Source organism: Stenella coeruleoalba (genome assembly GCF_951394435.1).
Source record: "Stenella coeruleoalba genome assembly, chromosome: 20".
Taxonomy (NCBI): Eukaryota; Metazoa; Chordata; class Mammalia; order Artiodactyla; family Delphinidae; genus Stenella; species Stenella coeruleoalba.
The window spans coordinates 1,157,376-1,181,740 of record NC_137166.1 but is presented as its reverse complement, the minus strand read 5'-3'; the positions used below and the strand labels follow the sequence as shown (position 1 = coordinate 1,181,740).

The 24,365-nt window shown below is 61.9% G+C and overlaps 3 protein-coding genes and 1 long non-coding RNA gene across 4 annotated transcripts; 2 read left to right on the top strand and 2 right to left on the bottom strand.

Moving 5' to 3' along the window:
- Positions 1-1,303: 1,303 nt before the first annotated feature.
- IL17C (interleukin 17C) lies at positions 1,304-2,666 on the top strand (the record flags this gene model as incomplete). The annotated part of the gene is made up of 2 exons (XM_079907879.1): positions 1,304-1,917; positions 2,359-2,666. 2 exons carry the CDS (start codon positions 1,304-1,306, stop codon positions 2,618-2,620), a joined length of 876 nt encoding a protein of 291 aa, XP_079764005.1. The 3' UTR covers positions 2,621-2,666.
- A 2,250-nt stretch (positions 2,667-4,916) lies between these two features.
- CYBA (cytochrome b-245 alpha chain) lies at positions 4,917-12,450 on the bottom strand. The gene is made up of 6 exons (XM_079907649.1): positions 12,317-12,450; positions 8,909-8,978; positions 8,346-8,420; positions 8,045-8,128; positions 7,442-7,523; positions 4,917-5,472 (listed from the first exon to the last, which is right to left on the bottom strand). Exons 1-6 carry the CDS (start codon positions 12,372-12,374, stop codon positions 5,263-5,265), a joined length of 579 nt encoding a protein of 192 aa, XP_079763775.1. The 5' UTR covers positions 12,375-12,450; the 3' UTR covers positions 4,917-5,262.
- An 836-nt stretch (positions 12,451-13,286) lies between these two features.
- MVD (mevalonate diphosphate decarboxylase) lies at positions 13,287-18,998 on the bottom strand. Its single transcript, XM_079906986.1, has 10 exons — positions 18,863-18,998; positions 17,868-17,938; positions 17,361-17,475; positions 16,930-17,076; positions 15,960-16,159; positions 15,797-15,871; positions 15,481-15,699; positions 15,206-15,321; positions 14,303-14,411; positions 13,287-13,958 (listed from the first exon to the last, which is right to left on the bottom strand). Exons 1-10 carry the CDS (start codon positions 18,930-18,932, stop codon positions 13,878-13,880), a joined length of 1,203 nt encoding a protein of 400 aa, XP_079763112.1. The 5' UTR covers positions 18,933-18,998; the 3' UTR covers positions 13,287-13,877.
- Positions 18,999-19,218: 220 nt separating this feature from the next.
- On the top strand, positions 19,219-22,841 carry LOC307178932. Its single transcript, XR_013825311.1, has 3 exons — positions 19,219-19,282; positions 20,168-20,373; positions 20,586-22,841. It is a non-coding gene; the product is annotated as an uncharacterized lncRNA (long non-coding RNA).
- Positions 22,842-24,365: the final 1,524 nt, after the last annotated feature.

The following is a 24,365-nucleotide window of genomic DNA, read 5'->3' as shown; positions in this document are numbered from 1 at the left end:
ATTCCCTCTCAGAGACCCCAGAAGGAACCAGCCCTGCTGACACTTTGACTTGGGGCTTCTGGCTTCCAGACTGTGAGAGAATAAACGTCTGTTGTTTTAAGCCCCCCATTTTGGGGCACTTTGTTATGGCCGCCCCAGGAGATGAATACAGGTGGTGAGCTCCCTGCCGCAGGAGGTGTGCAAGCAGAGGGTGGATGGCCACGGGCAGGGGTGTGGTAGGCAGGAGCAGCCCTGGGGCCTCAACGTGTCTGTCCATCCATCGGTCAGAAAGAAGCTGGGAGAACAGCCGTGACACGATGCCCGCTGTGGGAACATTTCCTCCAGACCGAGGCCGGGAGGGCCCCGGCGTCCCACTGCCTTCTCCATGCCCCTCTCAGGGGTCCTCCTGTCCACCGAGTCTGCGCCTCCAGTGTCAGACGGGCCCCTTGGTGGTGGACATTCTGGCTCCTGCCTGCAGGTGAGGAAACCCGGAAGGCAGGTTGACTCCATCCTGCACGCCCAGGCCCTCCTCAGCGGGACATTTTATCCTGATTCGAGAGGCCCTCGCCAGCATGGCATCCAAACCTCAGCGTTCAAAACTTGGCAGGATCTGGCCCTAAACCGTCTCCCTTGTAGGGTAATGAAGGCACCCCAGCACCCTCACCAGCAGCACGGAGTTGGTGCAGGTGGGCTCCGGGGGCCTCCTTAGAAAGCTGCTTAGGGCACCCTGCCCTTTAAAGGTTCCAGGGCATTGCCACCCCCTCCACCTCACACTTGCACTTCTGTTGACTGAAACCACAGAAGCCCAGCAGAGAATCCTGAAGGGGCTCGCTGGCCCCCAGCCGCCCGGTCCCTTCTGGAACCTCCCCACGTGGCAGGAGGAGGGGACGGGAGAATCAGCCCTGGGGGAGGACTGGGCAGTGGCGCAAAGTGAGCACGCTCTCGCCTCAGGTCACCAGGTCCAGACAGCAAAAACGTACAAGGGGTTAGGACTTGGCACTTGGAGAAGGTTCGAGAGTTCCTGTCACACGGGAAAGACCGTTCTGAGCCCCATCGGCAAGTGCTTGGCCTGGGGTAGGGTCCCTGGAGATGGGGGAGAGGAGGGCGACTGGGTCCACCCTGTCCTGGAGGGGAGGGGACAGTTGCAGGGAGGGGAGGAGGAAGCAAGGCCAGGCCCTTCCCGAGGAGGGAGGGTGCCGGATTTTCCCCAGGCGTGGCCCGGGGTATAAAGGGCGCCGCAAGCCGGCTGCAGCCAGGGCAGCCACGGGTACGCCGCGACTGCCAGGTGCGCCGCCGCGGAGCCCGGAACCCAGCCCCCGCTGCGATGGTGAGCCGCTCCTCTCCCCGCCCTCCAGCCTGGACGGTGCCGCCCGGCCTGCCGCCCGACACCCAGGCTGAGGACGTGGCGGCAGGGTCCAGGAAGCCGCCCAAATCTGGGGGCAAAAGGGAGCCAGGAGCCCAGACCCCCCCGGGCCTCCGTTTCCCGACCTGTAGAGGGAGGCTACGTCCCCCTGCCCGCTTTCCACAGGGAGCAGAGCCCGCGGCGGGCAGGGCGGGGCCCCTCCCCGGGGCGCCGCTGACCCCCCACCACCTGGTCCACCAGCCGCTCCGTGTCCTCCTGCTCCTGCTCTGGCCGCCCACCAGCCTGGCTCTCCACAGCCCCCCACTCCGGCCAGGGGCCCGCACCCACACAGCCGGGACCCCGCGCTGCTACTCGGCGGCGGAGCTGCCCCTGGGCCACACCCCTCCCCACCTGCTGGCTCGAGCGGCCAAGTGGGAGCAGGCGTTGCCGGTGGCGCTGGCGTCCAGCTTGGAGGCGGCGGGCCGCAGGGGCCGGCACGCGGGATCGCCGGCCGGGAACCAGTGCCCCGTGCTGCAGCCCGAGGAGGTGCTGGAAGCTGACGTCCACCAGCGCTCCATCTCGCCCTGGAGATACCGGTGAGAGCGGGCCTCTCTGGGCACGGGCCCTGGGCCCCCCGGGCCCCCCGAGCCTCAGCGCTCTCACCTGCTGACCTCCGGCCGGCCCGCCCCACCACTGGGAGGTCAAGGCTCCCCCGCGAGCTGGTCCTCGCCCAGTGTCTCAGACCTCAGCCCAGACCTCAGACACCAGGGTCCCCCGGGAAAATTTGGGGGGCCCCCATTTGAGTTCTTGCAGGGGTGGGGCTGGGACTGGCAGGGAGAGAGGGGGGCTTCTGGGCTCTGGGAGGGCCGTGGGGCACACGCACAGTCTCACTTCCTGGGCACCAGCTGCGTGCCAAGCCCTCCCAGCGCCCCATACCTCCCACCCTGCGGCCCGGAGCCGCCCTGAGAGCATGGGGCAGCCGCGGGCAGGGAAGGGGGCGCCCGCCCGGGCTCGCTTACACCCCGCCTGTCCCTCAGCGTGGACACGGACGAGAGCCGCTACCCCCAGAAGCTGGCCTTCGCCGAGTGCCTGTGCCGGGGCTGCATCAGCGCCAAGACAGGCCGCGAGACGGCTGCGCTCAACTCGGTGCCGCTGGTCCAGAGCCTCCTGGTGCTGCGCCGTCGGCCCTGCTCCCGGGATGCGGCGGGGGTGCCCACGCCCGGGGCCTTCACCTTCCACACCGAGTTCATCCGAGTGCCCGTGGGCTGCACCTGTGTCCTGCCCAGGTCGGCCCGGTGATCACTGGCTCGGCTCCTGGACTGGCCTCCAGGGACGCCCCTCCTATTTATGTGTATTTATCGGGTATTTATGTGCCCCCCTGGGGCCCTGGGCGGGTACCGAGGCTCCAGGCCTCTGCTTTGAGACCTGGCCTGGGAAGGGCCCAGCCCCCGGTGCCTGGGGGATGACCCTGTGCTGGGCAGCCCCCAGCTGGAGAGGCAGTTTATCCTTTGACAGAAACAGCTGGGCTAGAAGGAACATTCTCACTCTTCTGGAACTTGCTAAAACACCTACAGAAAAGGGAAAAGGTGTTCTGATGGCCACCTCCACTTCCTGGCCTCCTGGGCTCCCCTCACCCCAGCCCCCCGGGAGGAACAAGCACCCCTGTGTTTCTAAAACAGCTATTTATTTTACACGTGAATACGCGTTGTCTCACGGCTAAACGGTATCTCAGAGCACAACACTGGCTGGCACAGAGGGCAGTGGGTGAAGCCACTCTCTCACCCTCTACGCTGCCTGGTCGTTAACACCCAGCTGGTCCCCCAGGGGCAGCCACTGGCCCAGATCGTGGTGTGTCCTTCTAGGAAGGTCTGTGCATGGACCCAGGTGCACCCAGGGCGGGGTTATGTTTTAACAGAGTGGAGCCCAGGTGTGCCCCGCTGGCCATGCAGTAGCTCCCGGGTCTGGCGATGGGACTCATTCCCAAAGCCCAGCCCTCTCCCCACAGACGTGGGTGTGGCCCCTGGGGACTACCTCCCTACCCCATGGACAGGTGTCCTGGGGTGACTTCCCGGGGGTCCGCTCAGGGGGACATGTCTCTGTAGCCTGGCTGAGTCATGCTCCCCCAACCCCAGCAGAGGCCCAGGCAGCTCTGGAAACCCCCTTGGGCTTCTGTCCACCACGGGTGACCTGCCAGACGAGGGGCAGCCGAGCTAACGGGCACCTCCCAGCTCAGGCACCCAGCCAGCCACCTGAGAACCACCTGACCTATCACGACAGAAGGTCCTGGCTCAGAGCACGTTTCGGGGCAATGAGTTTAGGGGCCCAGGAGTGCGTGGCCTCAGCAGTTCTCGATCAGCTGCGATGCCCGCTTTGGAGCCTCAGTCCCCACACCTGTGACGCACGTCAGCTCTAAGGGCTGTGGGGCTGCAGGGCAGTTGTCTGCACCCCCCTGCCACTTTCACCTGCTGATTGACACCTACTGTGTGTAAGGCCCAGGAAGAGGGGAGGGGTCTCAGAAGGCTACCCGGAGGAGGTAACCTTTATCTTGAGCTTGGAAGGAGTCTTCAATCAGCACTTACAGAGTTTCTGCCCTGTGCCCAGGACCGGGATCAGAGCTGTGAACAAAATGGATAGCTCCCCACCTGCCCCGTGGGTGACCGACCACCATGGCCCCATCAGCGAAGCCCTGGGCCGGTTGGTGGTGAAGGGACAAGGGAAGGGAGAGGGGCTGCAGTGGTGGCCACCTGGGCACCACCTGAGTGGCCATCCGGGGCCCAGTGCTCCAGGCAGAGGGGATGGCCTGTGCAGAGGCTGAGAAGGTGGCCTGCCTGTGCCCGGGGGGCAGTGTGGCTGGAGCCCAGTGGACGGGGTGACAAGGGCCACAGCAGGTGCGGGCGGGGGCCGGAGACAGTGTCCGTCCTGGGCTATGGGAGCCTGTGGGCTCCGAGCCGGGCACCGGGCGGGACAGGGCAGTGCTGGGAGTGGTCTGGGAGTGGGGGCGGAGGAACGGTGGGCCGACTGGATTTACGCTGAAGACGAAGAGTGTTGGCTGACACGCAGTGTGCCCTCCAGGCCAGAGGTCCCTAGAGACCCCCAGCTCTGAAAGTGTGAGAGCAGGAGGCGAGCGATTTAAGGGCTTTTCCAGACTTCGGGGGAGTGGGTGCCGGGGAAGGAAGGGGCTTCCCAGGCTGGGGTGTGAGCTGAAGCCAGGCAAAGCTTCGGGGCCACAGGGGCTCCTGGGCCCGCCATGGCTACTGTGGTGTGTGTGCGGTGTGTGCGCGGGGGCATGTATGGTGTGTGGGTGTGTACGTGTTAACCGAACCCACTTTGGGTTCACTCACCCGCTGATGACTCCCCCACGCTCCCTCCCTCCCTCCCTCTGTCTTTAAAAGCCTTTCCCTGAAAGCCACCAGGGAGTTGGGGGCTTTTGAGCACGAGCTGCCCGGACTCCTTGCTGGTGCCCGCAGTAGACCCTGCGCCTGCCTTCACCACAGCGCGTGTCAGCAGACTGGCTTTGCTGTGCAGGGCTGAGCAGACCCGAGTTTGGTTTGCTAACGATTTTGGCGACCTGGCTGGGGCGGAAGTCCCAAGTGGGCACCTTGCCCACGGCACACTGGCCCCAGGGTGGTCCAAGGGGTGCTGCAGCAGGTGAGTCCTAGCAGGTCAGGGAGCTGGGGGGACACACACACCCTCCCCCCAGACCTGAGACGTTCTTTTCCAGCGTAGAAACACAGACAGTTGGAATTCCAGATACGTGTTTCATGGAACAGGCGATGCACTGAGATCCCAGTGCCAGTGAGGAAGATGACAGCCCTGTTGCCGGTGAACCTGAAGGAGTCTGCAGAAAAGGGGGTGCCCTGGGCTGGGGGCTGCCCACCCCCACCCGTCTGCAGGAGAAGCCCTCGAAGCTTTGGCGGGACGGGAGTGGCTCGAGGCCCTGGTCACACGACCTCATCAGTCACCGGCATGGGGTTTTCCTGGGGGCCACCCCCAGGGACCCCTGCCACCTCCTCCTCACTCGGCTTCTTGCGGGCCTCGGCTGGTGGCCGGGGCGGGGGGTTGCTGGGTGGCTGCTTGATGGTGCCCCCCACCTGCGGCCGCTCCTTGGGCTTGGTCTCGATGGGGGTCCAGTGCTCCCCATGGATAGCCGCCTGCAGGACATGGAGGGGCTGGGCTGGGGTCCTCCCAGGCCGCCCCGCCCCGCCATACGGCCTCCCCGCCCCTGCGCTCCCCCACCCCCGCCAGAAGCCAGGACACGACCGAATTCAGTGAGACCTGAGGGGACTGGAGCTCAGAGAGGTTATTTGATGGGCCTGAGGCCACACAGTCAGAACCTAGCTATTTCACCACAACACAAGGGGCCCCACAAGGGCAAGGGGTGCTGAACCCCGGGGCTCCTGAAAGATCCCCTGGAGGCAGCTTCCAGGTACACAGCCCAAGACCAGCCTTCTTCCCAGGGACTAAGGGCCAGGAGCAGGACAGAAGCCCAGGCCTGGGTGGCCATGATGCTGAACTGAGGCCGGCAGCTCTGGGGGAGGCGGGTGGGGAGAGGCCCAGGAGGGTGGCCACGGAGGCCAGGGACCCAGGTGTGTTGAGGAGGAAGAGTGCACAGCCCAGGGAATTTGCTGAAATGCAGACTCCAGGGCCAGAGGCCAAGTGGACCTGAGAACGTGTATCTTTCATTTTGTCTCCCCTAATACATTAGTTGATACAAAAAATATGTGACAGCATAGACTTTATGAAGCATAAGAATAAAGTGAATTTCTAGAATCACGCCTGCTAAGTTAAAAACTAGAACACTGGGGCTTCCCTGGTGGCGCAGTGGTTAAGAATCCGCCTGCCAATGCAGGGGACACGGGTTCGGGCCCTGGTCTGGCAAGATCCCACATGCCACGGAGCAACTAAGCACGTGCACCACAACTACTGAGCCTGCACTCTAGAGCCCTCGTGCCACAACTACTGAGCCCTCGTGCCACGACTGCTAAAGCCCGTGAACCACAACTACTGAAGCCCGCACGCCTAGAGCCTGTGAGCCACAACAAAGAGTAGCCCCCGCTCTCTGCAACTACAGGAAGCCCGTGTGCGGCAACGAAGACCCGACGCAGCCAAAAAATAAATTAATTAAGAGAAAAAAAAAAAAAAAACTAGAACACTCTATCCCAGAAGGTAAAACTAGAAAGTTGAAGGAAAAGAATGGAGGAAAATATGGCATAGGGGCAGGAAAAGCCATTTTTAAAAAGCACAAACTATAAAGCAAATAAATATATTAGACAGACAGACTTCTGCTCAGTGAAGAATTCACGGACAAAGTTAGATCCTTAATAGAGAAGGAGGAAGTACCCACAGTGGCTAAAACTTACAAAGGATTCACAATTAAAATACACATGACACTCCTGCAAACTAACAAGAAAAAGACAAAACCCCCATAGGAAAATGGGCAAAAGGTCTGACCAGGCAGCGCAGAAGCACTGAGACAGCTGAAGCGAATGAGGCGGCGGCCAGCTCGTCATCAGCGGAGCAATCAAGTCGAAATCATCAGGCCCTGTCGGCCTGACTGAAGCTGGTGGCCGTGGTGGGGCTGGAACCGCGGCTCGGAGGGTCAGGGGCACCACGCGCGGGAGAACAGCGAGCGTCCGGCAGCCTGCGCCTGGTGGGGCCCCCGCCCCATCCCTACCGCCCCCTGCCCTGTCCAGCCTCACTGACAAGGGGCCCCTTGACGAACCTGGACTCCAGGCAAACCCAGCCCCAAGGGTTTTGCACATGGCATCTGCCCTGCTCACGAGCTCCTGACGGCATCCCGAACTGGATGAGAAACCTTTGAGCAGCGGATCCCAGTCCAGGCCGGGCCTGCCGGCCGTGTGACCTGGGCCAGCCACGTCCCCTCTCTGAGCTTCCGCCGCTTGTCTGTGAAGTGGGGGCCCCACCTCCCACCGCGCAGGGCTGCAGCGCAGGTTACAGAGGACGTAGGGGAACGGCCAGCACGTTAGATGGGCCAGAATGGAGGCTACATTGGAACTGTCCCCACGACGTGAGCAAGGACACGGGCTCAGCCTGCAGGGCCAGCCACGGGGCCAAGGCTGTCAAGGACCGGCGGGGCTGACCACGGAGGACGCTACTCACCAGCAGGTAGATGCTGCTTGCGATGGCCAAGCAGGCTGTGCCCAGGATGGTGGCGAGCAGGAAGCCGGCAGGTACCGACAGCCTGGGGAGGGGGTGGAGGACGGAAGACAGTCAGAAGGGGGGTCTGCAGCCCCAGGCCTTGGTCAGAGACCACAGGATCTCAGGACAAAGCCCCCAGGATCTTGAGCGGAGGGGATGCCCACTGCTGCCCAGGCTGGGCTTCTAACTTCGGCCCCGGAGCTGTTCTCTGCCTGGTTTGCACAGGGCAAACCGGGCAGACATAGGGGCAGGGCGCTGGGCCCCCAGCCGCCACCCAGGCAGGAGGCCCAAGCAGCCGCAGGGGCGCTGCGCGTGGCGGTCTCCCCGGTGGCGACCACCAGACTCATTGTGGGACGGCTGAGCAGAACCGCCCAGCTGAGCCCAGTCAACCCCAGAACACTGATTATTCCTGACTTAAGCTACCAGGCTGGGGTGAATCATTACCTTGTAAGTAATGACAGATACAGGTTTAGGGAACCTCTGGCAGAGCCCGGGAGGGGCCTAACTTGACCCCAGCAGTCCTCTGCTGGCGGTGCTGGTGATCCCAAGTGGGCAGAGACTCACCCAAGGTGAAGGAAGGCCCGGATGTAGTAATTGCTGGTGAGGGGCCCGAACACCTTCACCGCTCTGGTCAGGTACTTCTGTCCGCTAGGCAGAGGGAGGGAGGGGAGACAGACTGCGTCCAGCTCAGCACACCCACCGCCCACCCCGGCCCAGAGCGCCCGGCTCTTCCTCCCAGGGGCCCAGGGGCCCAGGGGCTCAGCGGCTGGGCAGACACCCAGTGGGCTGGCGCTGGGGACAGGACCAGGCTCCCGCGTGGTTACGGCTCCTGGGGAGGCCGCCAGGGCAGGGCAGGGACACTCACCACCTCTCCATGGTGGAGCCCTTGCTCCTCTTACCCCGCGGGTACTCTAGCAGGCAGATCAACACACCTGCCGCTCTGAAGCTGCGGTTAAGGAAGAGCCCAGCTCAGCCTGAGGGGCCGCAGTGAGCCCCCTTTGCTGATGAGAAAAGAGAGAGGTGCGGCCGCTGCCTGAGGTCATGCAGCTGGGAAACAGCTGGACGGGATTCCCATAGCTCTGGCCACTTTGCTGCCTCCTTTGCTGTCCTGTGCCCTCCCTCCCCCCATGCCTGCCTTGGCCTCCAGAGAGCCTGTAACAGCTGGGCTGGTGGGGGGAAGGGGGGACCCGGTCCCCTCGTGGATAGGCCCGGCCGGCTAGGGAGGGTGGCCGATAGACGGGGGTGTGGAGGGGATCCCGAGCATTCCCGAGGCCTCAGTGCCACCCTCAGGGGGCACTGACACCTCCCACCCCGCCAGGGCCCAGCCCGGTGGTCTGTCACCTCCCTCCTATGAGCCCCTCCTGCCTTCCAGGGGCAGCGGCATCTCTATCCCCCCACCCCGACCTGGGATGTGCAGCGGGAGGATACATGGAGTATGCGCCCAGGTACCACTGGGCAAACTGGCCGGCCGTGGCCACAATGCCCCCGGTGATGAGGACTGTGGACAGAGGAGAAGCAGGTTAGCAGGTGCCCCACCCCATGCCTGCAGGGGCTCCGGCCGCGCCCCTGTGCTCCCCCTCCCCCAGAGGGGCCACCAGTGCACCACAGAGCTGCCCTCTGTCTGCCACCATGTTAGCCCAGGAAGGGGACCCAGGTGGGTGCAGCCCCTGGCCGGTGATGGGGAATGGCCGTAGGCATGGGGGTCGGGACGCCTTCCCCTGGGAAGCAGCATTCGAGCCAGGGAGGGGCCTGAGGAGCTGCTGAGGGATGTGTGGGAGAGGAAAGGCCTGGGCTCCAGCCTGGACACACTCCCCAGGCCCCTGACCCTCAACACGCTGAGTGTTTGCTCGATGCATTTAAAGACTGCACTGTTGGTTGCTGACTCTGTACCGGCTGCGTGGACGTTCTCTCCCGGCTGGGGGTGTCCTGGACGCCCCCATTCATGTGTTTTGTCTCATGCAGTTCTGAGTGGACTTGGTCTCTCCAGCCCTTTACCTGCAGCCCTGTGTGCACCTGCCGCGAGCAAGCGTATCTCTGTCTTTCCTCCCCAGTAATCTTTTTCTTTTCTATTGCGGTAAAATCAGTGAACAGCTCAGTGCCGTGAAGCACATTCACATTGTTTTGACACCGTCACCACCAGCTGTCCCCAGGATTTCCAGTCATTCATTGAGGTATAACGATTACATAAAGTGCACAGACTTTTTACATGTGTGACCCCCTACGTGATCTCCACCCGAATCAAGATTCCCGCCACCCCAGAAAGTTCCCCGAGGGCCCTTTTTTGCCGAACTGAAGGTTTGTCCAGGCCCTTCCTGCGGTGGTTTGCATGGAGCTCCAGCTCACTTTTTGTCTTGTTGGGTAGTTTCCTACTGTGTGAATCCGCCACGATGTATTTATCCATTCTCCTGTCTTTGGGACGTGTCAGTTGCTTCTGGTCGTGGGCTGTAATGAATAAGCCGATAGAGCTAGATTCTTTATGGTTTAAGCAATCTGAGTGAATTTAACACCTTTTATCGACTGTGCTTGCAGGTAACTTACTTCGCTCTCTTGTGTTTTCTCTTGAGGTAGCTTTTCTGTTGCTTCTTCTGCCTTCTGCTGACTTGCTCAAACTTTAATTTTAAAATTCCTCTTCCTGAACCGCATGTGGACTTTAGAAGGTTTAACTTCAGTCTCACCCCAAACTACCCACGGTTATTAATGATTTACAGCCAGTGTCTTCACGCTGGCGTTGCCGTCCTTCTCTCTGGACCCAGCTTCGCTCTCGCGGTAGCACATCCTTCAGTAGTTCTTTCCGGTGACCTGAACTTCCTGGTCAGTGGGCCCTGTGGCAGCCCCCCCCCCACCCCATGCGCAGTACAGGCCTGAGTTTCCAGCGGTTTTGTCTTGTTCGAGACTTTCTTCGTCCAGGCTCCAGTGGCAGATGGCACAGTTCCTTGCGGGGGATGATCTTTTGGTCTGTTTCTTCCCGACTCTGGCCTCAGAATCTCACCGGGTAAAAGCCCTGACTCCTGGCGCCCCTCCCTTCGGCCCCTGAACGCTCATCATCTTCCGCAGGTGTCAGGCTCAGCTACGTTCATGTTCACGCTTGCTGCGCTGCCGGCGCCTCCCTGAGCTGCAGGAGGGAAGGGACACCTCCCCTGCCTTCAGGCAGCACCATGGCCACTCGACCTGGGGGTGTAACTTCCTTGGCCTGGGCCTCTATCACCAGCAAGAGCCTCAGCTCCCATGGGGCTGTGGTCTCACGATGGGGACGGAAACTTCAGCTAGTGGTGAGCAAGGTGAACGTGGGCAGAGGTGCTGGCTACGTCAGGCTGTGCGCTCTGGAAAGACTTCTCCGAAGCCGCTTCCGCAAAGGCCAGGGTGGGTGGGCCCCAGAGGACTAGAGGGCCAGGGGTGGAGAGGTCGGAATTGGAGGGGACATGGTCTGATTAGATGGGACTTTCTACAATAAAAAGGGCGCACGGGCTGCTGGGCCGCTCGTCGGGCCTGGCCTGGTCAGCCCGGAGGGCTGGAGTTAGTACTGAATCGGGAGGAAAAGTCAGCAAAAGGAGGAATTTGGAGCCAAAAGGGGGAACTTCTGACAAACCGACCCTTCTGATGGTGGAGGAAGCTGAGCCATAGTCATTGCAGGGGGGGTGGGGGGGGAGACCACAGCTCTGGGCAGAAGTGAGGAGAGCCAGGTACTGACCCACTGAGTTCTCAGCCACTGAGACGCCAGAAGGGGGCCTGTCTGCCTGGGCACAAATCTTGGGGCTGGTGCCCCAAAGCTGCCCACCTCCCAGAACGCAACCTTACAATGCTCCCCTCCGCACCCAGCTCTGCCGGCTCCTCCAGTCCCCAGGATGGGCGTGGGGGCCTCGGGGTGGGTCCCAGGTAAGCGGGGGTGGGCTGAGACCCTCCTCATCACCGTATCCCCCAGTCCTCCCACCCGCCCACTCGGACTAGGTGTGGGGCCTTCCTGGGAGGGGCAGAGCCGTGAGCGGCTTCTTCTTGCTTCACGCCTCGCCGCCTCCTGAGAGGTTCCTGCGTCTTTACAGCACGGGCTTCCGCCCCATGAGCGCAGGGCGGCGGGGTGACGGCGCCGTCCCTCCCCAGAAGCAGCCGCAGGGAGCTGGGTGGGAGGAGGTCACATGGCTGTTTCCAGCCGCCTTGTGCAATGGCCTTCTGAGCAGACTCAGGCCTGGGCCCCAAAGACAGAGCCGTCGCCCCCCCATGGGCCAAGTTCAAGGCCAGGAGGCAGAAGGAGCCCACCTCCACACCCCAGGACCCCCGGGGCAGGAGGGGCCAGTCCAGGCAGGGGTGGGTCAGGCCAGGTTTTCCCAACCCTGCTGGGCAGTGACTCTCCGGAAACCACCGGGGGCTAACGCTTCTTCCCCCGACTGTAACTTCCTCTTGTGACGGGGTGGGGGGTGGGGGGGGGTGGGGGGGGTGGTGGAAGAGTGAAGGGACAGAGGATGGGGTGGGGGTGTGCACGGGTCTGCAGGGACAGGAGGGCCCCGGATCCCCTTCCCCAGCTCCAAGGCTCCGCTAGGAGGCTGCTGCCTGCTCCCAACACAGGCCCCCAGACTCCTTGCCGCTGGAGTCTCCAGTCTCGGGGCCCCCACCCCCAGGCCTCAGTTCCCACTTCCTGGCCTGCAGCCCAGGGTCTCTGGCTCCTCAGGACCCTCTCCCGCCCCCTCTCCAGCCTGCCCCTCCCCCTTTCCTCGGCCATAGCCTGAGGCCTCCAGGCCCCCGCTTCCCCAGCCCGGGCTCCAGCCTGGACTGCCGCGGCACCCCTCACCCCAGGCGCAGCCGCCCTCTGCAGACCCGCCCCCAGCGCGGCAGCCCCCCACTCACTCAGGCCGGACGCCAGCGCCTGCTCGTTGGCCCACATGGCCCACTCGATCTGCCCCATGGTGGCAACCCGGCTCGGACACGGCTAAGGCACTTCGGATCCCGCGTCCCCAGAGCTCCGCCTGCCTCCCGCCCCGAGTCCCCCGAGTTCCCCGAGTTCCGGCGCCGCCCGGCCCCGCCCCGCCGCTGGCCCCGCCCCAGCCCCGGTTCCCCAGGTGGCAGGCAGGCCTGGGGGCAGGTGGGGTCCCGGTGCTCCCAGGAGCCTCGTCCCCCACCCCCGCCACGAGAGCCTGGGACCTGGAGCTCAGGAAGGGGCCCTACCCAGCCGGCCCAGGCCTTCCCCCGTGCAGACCCAGCCAGCTCGGCCGCGGTGGACTCGAGTGGGGGCGGGGCTTCCAGCCAGGACCCCTGAGCCTCGTGTCAGCGCAGGCCCAGCCTCCGCCTCATCTGGCCCTGGGCTAGCGCGGGTGTGGACAGGTGTGGCCTCTGCAGGCAACCCTTTGCTCAGAGGCTAATTTGGGAGGGGTGGTGCTGAGCGTGTGGGAGGCTTCTGGGAAAATCCGGAGTGCAGGGGTGCTGGGCAGTCCTCTCACCTCCCTCCTCTGACCCCCCTTCAGGGTCAAGGTCAGAGCGCTCAGATCCCTCCCCCTCCTCCCCCAGCTGGTTAGGACAATGGGGAGGGTGCGAAAGGGGAGGTCGCTCAGCTCAGAGGAATGGAGAAGCTCACTTGGAGCGAGGGCTCTGGTCGCAGACCCACAGCTTCGGGCTGAGTAGGGGCTCCTGCCCGCAAAGCCGCTTCCCACCTCCCTTCCTGGACGTCCACCACGGTGGTGGCCATGGCCGTGGGGCAGGGTCAGCTGAGCACCCCATATGTGGCTGGGCAACAGAGGGCGAGCTGGGGGCAGAAGTCGAGTCCCAGCCCCATCTCCCGCCGCGCCCTCCCAGCCCTCTCGGTGAGCTCTGCCTGGACCAGGAGAAAGCATGCTCGTCGAACTGCCTTTACTGCGGCCTTGGCGCTGCTCCCCGGTCCCCACAGACACAACACTGGTCTTTCTGTGAAGACACCCTGTACCCACTCGGGGGCCTGGGCCCAGGGCCAGGCGGAGCACTTCACGGGGGTGTCCTGAGGTCGCACCCTGTGCGGTGGCCCGTGCTCCAGCTCCGAGGGGGGACCCCTGACACGCCGTCATCTCCAGTGGTCAAGCTGCTGTTGGGGGCAGTGGGAGTGACCCCCGAGTTCAGGGCCAGAGCCCTTTATTGGCGATGCGCCGGCAGCTCCCCACTGGCCGGCTCGGTCCCCCAGTGCTTGGATCCGGAACCAGGCTCCCATCTCAGCAAGGTGCTGGGCGCAGGTCGGGGAAAGGTGAGGCACCTGGCGGCCCCGCTCCTGACCGCCTGGGCACCTGCAGGCGTCGTCCCACTGTCCAACTCGGCCACAGCCCGGAGCCAGGCGGCCACGCACAAATCCCAACAAGCACGGCCGGGCAGCCGCCACACCCGGTTCCCAGTCCCAGCAAAGCGGCCTCTTCTCCCAGCGGCGGCCACGGCTCCGTTGAGGAGGCGGTCAGGCGGCTGCCTTCGGCAGACCATCGGGACCCAGGAGGTGAGCGCCAGGGTCATCCAGGACTTGAGGCCCGGGTCCCACCTAGGGGGGTGAGGAATCAACGTCAGGGCAGGTGACAGGGAGCGACTTCCTTCCAGGAAGTGCCGGTCAGATAACACCCTGTTGGTGACGCCGGGCCCAGGGCCCAATCCTCCAGCACAGCCTCGGCCCCTCCGGGCAGACCTGGGGTGGACGGTAGAGGCCAAGGCCTGGGCGCACAGGTCACAGGTCTGGGAATTGGATGGATGTGGCGGAAAGCCCGACCCTGCCACCCGAGTAGGGACCCTGATCTGTTCTGGGGGTCCCCACATTCCAGACCCACCCTCCCCTCCCCTCAGCCTGGGCCTGAGCCCGCAGGGCACGTGCGGTGCGCGGCCAGGACTCACCTGAGTGGCAATGATGTATTTGATGCCGCCGGGGGTGGGGTCCGTACCCAGCGCAGCCTTAAGCTCATCCGAGAGCGGGACAGGCTCCACGGGCAGCCCCTTCAGAAACCTAGGAGACAAGGCAGCACTGGACGGGGAGGGCAGGGATGGGGCATGTGCAGAACAGGCAGATCCAGGACGGAACACGCAGCGGCGGCTGGGGGCGGGGGGGTCGTGACTATCGACGGAGGCGGGGCCTCTGGGGCTGACGGACGAGGGTGCCCAGCACGTTCTTAACGCCCCGGGCTGTACACCGCAGAGCGGTTAAATGGTGGCTTGACGTCACGAGCACTGACCAGGCACACAGACGCCGCGCGGGAAGGCCGAGGGCCTGGCGCCGTTGCTGAGGGAAGGGTTTCGGGAAAGCTCCGCGAGGCTTTGCTGCCGCCTCTCACCCTGGCCCACAGCTGCTGCTGCGCCCGTTGGGGGACACAGCTTAGGAAGCAAAGGCCTCAGCTGACGCTCGGTTGGTGTTAAACCTACGAACCACCCCCAGGGTGACCAGGGCGACGAGTCCTCGGTCGTGGGGCCGGTCCCACGTGGTGTGGAAGGTAGCACCCGGCTCTTCCCACCAGAAGTGGCACCGCCCCCTCTGGGTGGCAGATCAAAGGGCCCCACCCACACTTCCCGTGCCCCTCACGGGCAGGCGTCCCCTCACTGAGAACTGGGTCCCTTAAACAGCGGCGAGGAAGAAATCCAGACGCCCCGCCGTCACAGGAGATGCGGGCGGCACGTGCGCGCCCCCGGGGCTGGACCGAGGGGAGTAGCGCCCGCGGTCACAAAGAGGCACATGTGGGACACACCGCCTGCGGTCCCATGGGTCCCCGCCTGCTATGGCCTCCCGGGAGGGGACCCACAACTCACTTGTCTCCGTTCAACTCAGGGGGGAAGCTGTGCCTCACGGCAGCCACAAACTCAGCCACAGTGTCGTCCAGGGTGAAGATCACAGCGTTGGCGCCCGCGTCAAATGTGTACGCCACCTGGAACCACGAGGTCAGACCGGCTCAGACCAGCTCCCGGTGCTTGCTGGCCACCCGCTCGAGACAAGGGTGGGGGGCCGCGCAACCAAAACGAGAGCGAGAGGGAGATGCGGCCCCCGGAGGAGGGCTCGCGGCCCGGGGCGCCCCGCCCGCCCCTGCCTTGGTCTGCCCGTGGTGCGCGTTGAAGCAGTGCGCCAGCTGAATGATGCGCCGGGACGTGTCGTTGAGGTAGGAGATGGGCGGGAAGGTGTCCATGCAGGTGGCGTGGAACTGGTTGCTGTCCTTCATGGTCAACTGGCCGAAGGCCTGGAAGTCGCGCTCCCTGACGCAGTGGGTCATCTCGGCCATGCGTGCCGGCACCAGCGCCTCAGCCCGGAACTGCAAGGCAGGCGGCCTCTCTGTGAGCTGAGCAGAGCCACGGGGCCCGGCTTCCAAGCGCCCCGGGAGCCACCCGCCCAGCCGGCCGCGGCCTCACCCTGAGCAGGGCGCTGGTCTCCACGCTGGTCTGCATGCCCGCCGTGCTGCCTGTCGGCTTCTTCTCGGTGCTCACCTGTGGCGAGGGAGGGAGGTGTGCGCCACGCCCACGGCCCCGGGAGCTGCGGAGGCCCTCCCGCCCCCAGCTTGGCCCTCCAGCTCACCACGAGGATGAGGACACGGAGTTCCGGCCAGTGTGACTCGGGGGCCACCTGACGGGCGATGCTGTCCTTCCCGTCGGCCCGCTCCCCCATCTGCCACTCCACGAAGCCGCCGTACAGGCTGCGGCAGGCGCTGCCCGAGCCCCTGCGGGCCACTTCCGACAGGTCGCTCTCCACGCCATAGACCCGGGCCAGGGCGTAGGCTGCAGGCAGTGATGGGGGCGGGGAGGCTCAGACAGGCTGGAGGGGCGCCGGCCTGTGCTCAGTGCCACGGGAGGGGGGCACCTGGGGGAAGGAGGCTCGGCCCCCAGCTCCACGGCTGGCATCCAGCACCCACATGCTCACGCACTCAGCCTCCGCAGGGGGCTCTGGCGGGAGGGGAAGCCCCCTGGGGACTGGGAGGCCTGTGTGCCGAGGGGCCAGAGAAAGCTTCTCTGAAAAGCTCTGAGGGGTGCTGACTGAGGCAGGGCCCAAGCACGGAGGGCAAAAAGTGTGCATGCACGCCTGGGGCTGCTGGCAGCGCTGGGCATAGGGCCAGAACTGGTCAAGGGTCTGATGCCAGGATGCGGACCTGGGGGTCCACGAGGCAGGCCGTCTGCCCCCAGTGCAGCCTGGCTCACTGGTCTTAGGCTACATGGAGGACGTGACTCAACTGCCCACCTCTGTGGTAAGTGCCTTTGCCCCCAGCTTGGGGGTGGGGGTCCCTGCTGGAGAGTGAGCCAACAGAGAGGAGGGCAGAGCAGAGATTCAGAGGGAGAGATGGGTTCCCAGTAGGCCGTCTGAGAGCCTGGAGCTGGCCACAGCCCTTGGGATTCTGCTACGTAATCATCCCCACTTAGTTTAAGCCAGTTTGAGGAGCGTTCTGTCACGCACACGGTCCTATACACGGAGCTCAGCATTCAGACATATTGCACAGCCGAGGCCACGGCCCTATGCCTGGGGCACAGCACTGGGACCCATCCCGGGCACCCACCTAGGCAGGCGTAGCCTGCCGCTGAGGAGGCCAGGCCCGCGGCCGTGGGGAAGTTGTTCACCGAGGCCACGTGCACCTTGTAGCTGAGGCTGAGGGGCAGCGGGTCCTCGTGGCCGTCGCTCCTCCGCTTGCGGGCCAGGCGACGGACTGCAGGGACAGAAGACAGTGCCATGGGTAAGCATGGTGGGACCGGCCTCTGTCTGAGCTCCACATGCAGACCTCCTTCTCGGGAGATCCCAGGCCCCAGGCCCAGACCCAGCTGTGCTGACGGGCGTCCGCGGCCCCTGGGGCGTGGGGGAGGTACGGGGGGTGGGGTGGGGGGTGGTGGCGGCAGCGCCTTCTGTGCACTCGGACCCGCCCAGCACGAGGAAGGGGCACAGGGGAAGGAGCGGGCCTGGCCTGACCCCAGCATCCCCGGGGCCCCCACTCACTCTCCCTCAGGCAGGCCTGGAGGCGCGGTTGCCCCACGTCCTCTTCCCGGCCATTTAGCCAAATCCGGTCCTCTGTGAAGTCCCTGCTGATGGCGGCCGTTGTGGTGGTTTTTAACTGGGAAAGAAAGTGCAGGGCCTCCTGGGTGGCGGGCATCGGCCAAGCACCCCTCTCTGCAGGGGCCTTTCCGGCCCTGGTCCCTCCTGGGCGCCCACTCAGGGCAGTGGCTTTGCTGGAGGTGAAGGCCAAGGCGGGCCGGGCTCAGGCAGTGGGAACACCCCATGGGCGTCTACTACCCAAGGCACGGCCCATACTCCCATCTCCTGGCAGAGAATGCAGGGCAGGGACCTCCTAGGAGGGGGCCAGGCATGTGCATGCCTGTGCGCTGAGCACTCCTCACAGCGGGTGATGGGTCGAGCAGCGTTTGTTGGCTGGGGATTTACCGCCACCATCTGTAAACAAAGGTTTTGTAGATATTTTTTCGGTGTGTATCGCCAGCCCAGGCTCACCTGATCCTGGTGCAACGTGACGCTCAGAGAGGAGTTGATGGGCAGGATCAGCTCCTCGTCTCGCTTTCCCCCTGGAACACATGGCCCACGGCAAAGCCAGTCAGTGTCCCAGCCCAGCAGACTGGCGCACTGTTGCTCCCGCCCACCAACGCCCCACCCCTCCCCACCCCCACTGCCACCCCACAGCTCTCCAGCTGCCTGGACCCAGCTCTCTCACTGTACAATCTAAGTCCTCTTCCTGCTGTGCCCCCGCCTTCAGGAAGCCCTCCTGGATTGCTCCCCCACTTCACTTAGCTCCCGAGAGCAGTGCTGGACCCCTTGCTTCACTGCTTCTTTCACTCATTCAACAAATAGCCGTGCTGAGTGCTCTGATTATAAGGCCCTTGCCTTTTCCTCCCAAACAGGAGCCCCAGTTACTGAAAACTCTTCAAATCTCCCTGTTCGTACACCCTAGAGACAGCATTCCCCCCACTTCCGCTGAGCACTTCCACTCCTGTCATATCACAGCAAACACAGGAAACCTTCCAGAAAGTCCAAAATTTCAAATCCATTGTTAGGCACAGGTGCTGCACTAGTGAGCAAGGAGAGCGAATCCCAAGAGCATTCCTGAGACCAGAACCAGACAGACACGGAGAGCAGGTCGAGGTGGCAGAGTGGGCGTGACCATGGGAGCCAAGCCCCCGCGGGGACGCGCGTTCTGTATGGACTGTGTCTCCCGCTGTCTAGCCCCGCGGGGACGGACGTCCCGTAAGGACAGTGCCCCCAGGTGTCCCGGCTGCAGGTGGTGCCCAGCTCCGCGATCGCACTGCCCTGCCAGATGGAGGGCGCGGCGGGTCCTCATACCTGCACGCGGACACACAATCTCATCCAGACGAGGGCCCAGTACACCTGCCGCGGGCGGAGGACCCGGTCCACCGCCCAAACCGGCCCCTCCGAGCCGCAGTTTCCCCGTACGCAAGGCCCCCACATCCCGGGCCCCGAGGCCCGCCACTCACAGTACTTGATGACCGCGATGTTGACCGGCGCGGTGCAGGTCACCACCTCGAGCCGCTTCTCCGAGGCCATGGCCGAAAAACAGCGCGATCCCAGCTCCCGGCAGCAGGCCTTTCCGACCCGCGCCGCAGGCAGCCCCACGATTGGTCCGCGTCGCCCCACCTGCTCGCGTGCCGCCCAATCAGCGGCCGGCCCTGTCCACGCTCCACTTCTCAGCCAATGAGCGGGATCGGACGATGGACTGCCGAAGCTGAGCCCGCCCCCGCTGGCCAGCGGACGCGCTCCGGCTCTGCGCAGGCGCGGGGATCTGTCCCAACGGGGTGTCCGCGCAGGCGCCGGCTCTGCGCAGGCGCGGGGTGTGCGCAGGCGCGTGGCGGCGGCGCTACCGGGAGCGCGCGGGTCCCTGAGGTGGAAGACTCGAGGTGAAAGCTGAACTCAGCTCGGCAGGACGCGGGCCCCGTCGCCCGGGGTTCCCATAGACTCCCCACCCCCTGGGCGACCAGTTCCTGGGTGGCGGGCTGCTAAGGGAGGAGCTCCTTCGGAGATAGGTGCTTTCAAACCCCGCTCCCATTTTAAGCAAGGATTCTTTTTTCCTGGTTGAAATGGGTTGCCACATTTATGTTGACTCTTTTATTGCTGTAAAATGTACCATTTTGACCACTTTTAAGCGTGCAGTTCTGTGGCCTTAAGTATCTTTCTATCGCTGGGCAACCATCCCCACCCTCCACCTCCGGAACGTTCTCATTTTCTTAAACTGGAACTGTATTCCTTACACAGTAACTCCCAATTGCCCCCTTCCCTTTGTAAAAATTTATTTTTAGTTTTCAAATGATTCAGGTGTCAGTGAAGATAGGAGTATGTGATATAAATTCTCCCACTCTGGAGGCTGCCCCCCCCAGTTCCGTTCCTGAAAGTATCAGCAAATAGCTTTCTTCCCCTTCAGTGTTTCTTGGAGGTCATCCCCGATGGTCTAGACTTGCCGTAACTTGTCCACCGTGTCCCCTGTTGGTTGACAGTCGGGTTGTTACCAATGTTTGGACACAAGCTGCTTTTTTGTTCAAGTGTGAGGTCTTCTGTGGGAGGAATCCCTGGAATTGGCATTGCTGGGCCCAGCAGGATGTGCCTAAAGTAATGTTGATAGCTCTTGGCAAGCTCCCTCTGGAAGCTCCATTGATCATTGAAGCCCAGCCACAAACGTAAGGGAGCCCGAACCTTCCCCGGCACGGCGGCCCCCCCTCTGCCTGACGCGTGAAAAATGGTATCTCACTGCCGTTTACAGCTGTGTTTCTGATGGTGGTTATTTTAAGGTTTTCTTGGAATCGCTTTTCGGTTTCATGCAAAGCCACTGAAACCTTTTTGAAGAGTTGCTGGTGGATTGCTCTGGCCAGCGGTCGCCGTGTGTTCTCTGAGCCACAGAAGAAGGGTCACCCGTGAACCTCAGTGATTTATGCTCTGCCGTGGTAGTGACGTGAGGGACGGCACAGACGTTCATGACACATCTGTTTTGCGCCAGGTATCGCGCTAGGTGCTCCACCCTACCTCACCTGGGTAACTTCAGTTTTATGGTTTATAATTTAAGTATTTACCGTAGAGTGAATGTCACCCCAGATTCATATGTTGAAACCTAACCCCCCAGTGTGATGGCGTTAGGAGGGGGGCCTCTGGGGGTGATGAGGTCATGGGGATGGAGCCCTCATAAAAGGGACCCCTCACCCCTTCTTCCAGGTGAGGAAACAGCAGGAAGACACCACCCGGGAACCTGGAAGGGGCTCTCACCAGACACTGAATCTGCCAGCACCTTGACCTTGGACTTCCAGCCTCCAGAACTGTGAGAGCTCAGTGGTAGTTGTTTAAGCTGCCAGCCTGTGGTGGTGTTTGGGACAGACGGAGACAGTACTACATGGACGTGATTTAGAGAGTGAATTACCAGATCCCCTTCTCTACCCCCCGCCCAGGTTCCAGCTCACCAAAGGCGGCCACTTTTAAATCTCTTATATTTCTCCGTGTTTCTAAATAATCTGCTGCTTTTCCCTCTTTCTTTCTCTCTTTCCTTTATTTCCGTTTTCGATGGTGTCTGTTGATTACCACTAAGTAGGAATGAGGGATTCTCTTCCAGCCCCACCACAGTCCTTCCGCCCCCATACAGTTAAATGTTCTCAGTGTTACGAAGGTGTAAACCATGTTCACGGTTGAACGTGTAGGCATAAATGCCTGACTGTGTGCATGTGGGCAAAGGGCCCCTTATGTAGTGGGGAACCTTGAACAAACAAGCCCCCTGAAGGAGGGCTGGACGTAGACCCCCAGGCTGACACCGTGAGCCCCAGGTCTCCTGAATGGTCAGTCTACATGCGTGTATAAGATAAACTCATCATAGGGCCTCTATTTTCTTTTCATTTCTTTTTTTTTTTTGTCAGAGAGGTGTGGGTTAATGCCTGTTGGGTCATGGTGAGGGTGAGAAACCAGACGGAGAAACTTTAAGACCCACGTCCACACGTTCTGATTTGCTCCGTTCAAACGTGTTTCACAGGCACGGTGGTAGGTGCAGGGAAAACGGAGTCAGCTTGAACTGTCAAGGTCGAGGGGCGACGGCGAAGCCTGGAGCATCTCCCATAGTCCTCAGATTTCCTGTCTTGTTTCAAAGCATTTTTTTTTTAATGTGGTGAAATATACGTAACGTAAAATTTACCATCTTAACCGTTTTCAAGTGTGCAGTTCAGTGGCAATAAGGGCACTCACGTTGCTGTGCGGCCATCACCACCACCGTCTCCAGAGCTCTCCGATCTTCCCAAACTGAGAGTCTGTCCCCACTGAATGCTGACTGCCCACCCCTCCTCCAGCCCCTGGCAGCCACCCTTCTACTCTCTGTGTCTGAATGTGTCCACTCCAGGGGCCTCGTGTAAGTGGAATCCTATAGGATTTGTCCCTCTGTGTCTGGCTTATGTCACTGAGCATAATGTCCTCAGGGTCCATCCACGCGGTAGCAGGTGCCAGGATTTCCTTCCTTTTTAAGGCTGAGTAATACTGTTCCGTTGTGTGGACGGACCACTGCTTATCCATTTATCCATCAGTGGATTTCTGTGGTGCTTCTGCCTGTTGGCTGTTGTGAGGAATGCTGCTGTGAACGTGGGTGTCAAACATCCCTTCGAGTTCCTGCTTTCAGTTCTTTTGGGTAGAATTGCCCAGTGGTAGGATTGCTGGCTCATGTGGTAGTTCTGTGTTTAATGTTTTGAGGAACCTCCAGACTGTCCTCCCCGCGCCTGCACCCTTTTACATCCCCGCCAGCAGTCACGAGCTTCCCGTTTCTCTGTGTCCCCGCTGACCCTTGTTCTTTTCTTTCGTTCTTTTTCTGTGGTAGCCATCCCAAGGGCTGTGAAGTGTGACCTGGTGTCTCATTGCGGTTTCATGTGCATTCCCAGGTTTCCTTTTATTTGTGGTGATTTCTCAGTGTTGACGAGAGAGCATGTGGGATGGCGTATCCCAAACGTTGGCATGCGTACCCGTCACCCAGGGAGGGTGCCGCAATGCAGGTTCTGAGTCAGGAGGCCTGGGAGTCTGCCTGTGTAGCCAGCGCCCCAGGTGTCGACGGCAGAAGCTGCTGGGTGAGGACCACCCCGTGAGTAATAAAGACAGATAACACAGTGCACAGAGGCCCTGCAGTCAGGCCAACCCAGCGTGGGGGTAACTTTCGAAGCCGCAGAGAGCGTGTTTCCTACAGCAGGGCAGTGCTCCCTGAAGGGACTTAGTGGATGGGAGGTGACTTGAAAAGATGATATGTGTCTGTACGTAGATCTTTCCTTATTGCCCTTTCGTTTCAATTCAGTCCACTCTGGAGATCCTCAGCAGCGAGGTTACTCTGGAACCGGGGACGTGTGAAACACCAGGGAGTGAGGCAGTGGGAGATGGAAAGGGAGGGAGTCTCCTGTCCCGGGGGAGATTACCTTGGTGGGCGAGGATTCGCTACTTACAGAGAAGGTGCCATCGCAGGGGTGATGAGGTGCAGGTGGACTCCACCGCGAGGTGGTACACGTGGGCGATGCAGACGGTGTGGTCCAGGGCAAGCGGACGGAAGAGGAGTCCGGGGGGGGGGGGCGGAGCCGGGGGGGTCGGAGCGGCGCTGGTGGGGGGGACGTTCTGGCAGTGGAGGCGGTGGGAGCCACTGAGCGGGAGAACATAGGAGGAAGCTCCTCTCTCCTCCAGGCCAAGCCAGCAGCCCGGCGGCAGCACCCATTCAGAGCGAGAAGGGCCAGTGCCGCGGATTTCACTGCGCGCCTCGTTTCTCATTGTCCTCTCCGTCACCTTCTGGAGTCCCATGGGGCTTCTCATCTTGAAGGGCTTGAACTCGGCGACCTCTACAGGCCCAGGACTCTGACCCTGCGCCCGCACAGCGAGCCCGTCTCCGTGGGTCCCGGCACTGGCTCGAGGCTTTTCTGCAGAAGACTGGGTGGCAAACACAATTGGCTTCCTGCCTCTTCCAGCTCGGCCGCCGCGACCTGCCTTTGCTGTGGCGGATCCAGAGCAGCGCTAGAAAACGAGCAAGTGACACGGACACGGAGGTGTGCATCTCAGAGAATTTTCAGGCCGCAACGTCTTCTTTTGATTTTGTTGGTATTTTTCTACAGTGGTAAAATACACATGACACACAACGTCCCTTTTAACCGGGTTTGAGCGTTCAGTTCTAAGAGCGTTCACACTGCGGTGCAGCCGTCACCACCGTCCGCCTCCAGAACGTTCTCACCCTCTTAAACTGAGACTCTGTCCCCAGTAAACGCCGACTCCCCGGCCCTCACAGCCGCCATCTACTTTCTGTCGCTCTGACTTTGACTCCTTTCGGTCCCCATGTCAGTGGAATCATGTAGGACCTGCCTTTTTGTGTCTAGTTTATTTCACTGTGCATCGTGTCCTCAGGGTTCACCTGTGTGGCGAGCGTCACGGTTTCCTTCCTTTTTATTGCCGAGCGACGTTCCGTTGTACAGATGGACCACACTTTATTCATCCATCCGTGGACACTGGGCTCTTCCACCTCTTGACCATTGTGAATAATGCTGCTATGTCTTTTTTTTTTTTTTATGTCTTTTTTTTTTAATATTTATTGATTGATTTGGCTGTGCTGGGTCTTAGTTGCGGCACGTGGGCTCCTTAGTTGCGGCATGCGGACTCTTAGTTGCGGCACGCATGCGGAATCTAGTTCCCTGACCAGGGATCGAACCCCAGGCCCCCTGCTTTGGGAGCACAGAGTCTTAGCCACTGGACCACCAGGGAAGTCCCTGCTACGTCTTTTGCTTTTCTTTGATATGAGCACCCCCAGCTCTTGGGCTGTCCAAAACCGGTCGGGAGGGCTCGGTTTGGCCCCTGGCCATGGCTCACTGACCCTGCTCTCAAGCAAAACGGTCCCAAGTCACATTCTGTGCTCCGCTTTGCATTGCCTTGTAAGTATCCAGGAACTGCCCACGCTCACCAGCCATCCCCATCTAGAGAAAACATCTCGGTGGAGTGGCCCAGGGCTGA

Excerpts from the sequence above, each read along its gene's own strand:
- CYBA (XM_079907649.1), bottom strand. The coding sequence starts at position 12,374 with ATGGGGCAGATCGAGTGGGCCATGTGGGCCAACGAGCAGGCGCTGGCG. Across the intron at positions 8,129-8,345 it reads GGCTCCACCATGGAGAGGTG|CGGACAGAAGTACCTGACCA; the intron begins GTGAGTGTCCCT and ends CCCTCTGCCTAG. Across the intron at positions 5,473-7,441 it reads CAAGCAGCATCTACCTGCTG|GCGGCTATCCATGGGGAGCA; the intron begins GTGAGTAGCGTC and ends CATGTCCTGCAG.
- MVD (XM_079906986.1), bottom strand. The coding sequence starts at position 18,932 with ATGGCCTCGGAGAAGCGGCTCGAGGTGGTGACCTGCACCGCGCCGGTC. Across the intron at positions 17,476-17,867 it reads TCACGTTGCACCAGGATCAG|TTAAAAACCACCACAACGGC; the intron begins GTGAGCCTGGGC and ends TTTCTTTCCCAG. Across the intron at positions 15,700-15,796 it reads AGACCAGCGCCCTGCTCAGG|TTCCGGGCTGAGGCGCTGGT; the intron begins GTGAGGCCGCGG and ends CCTGCCTTGCAG.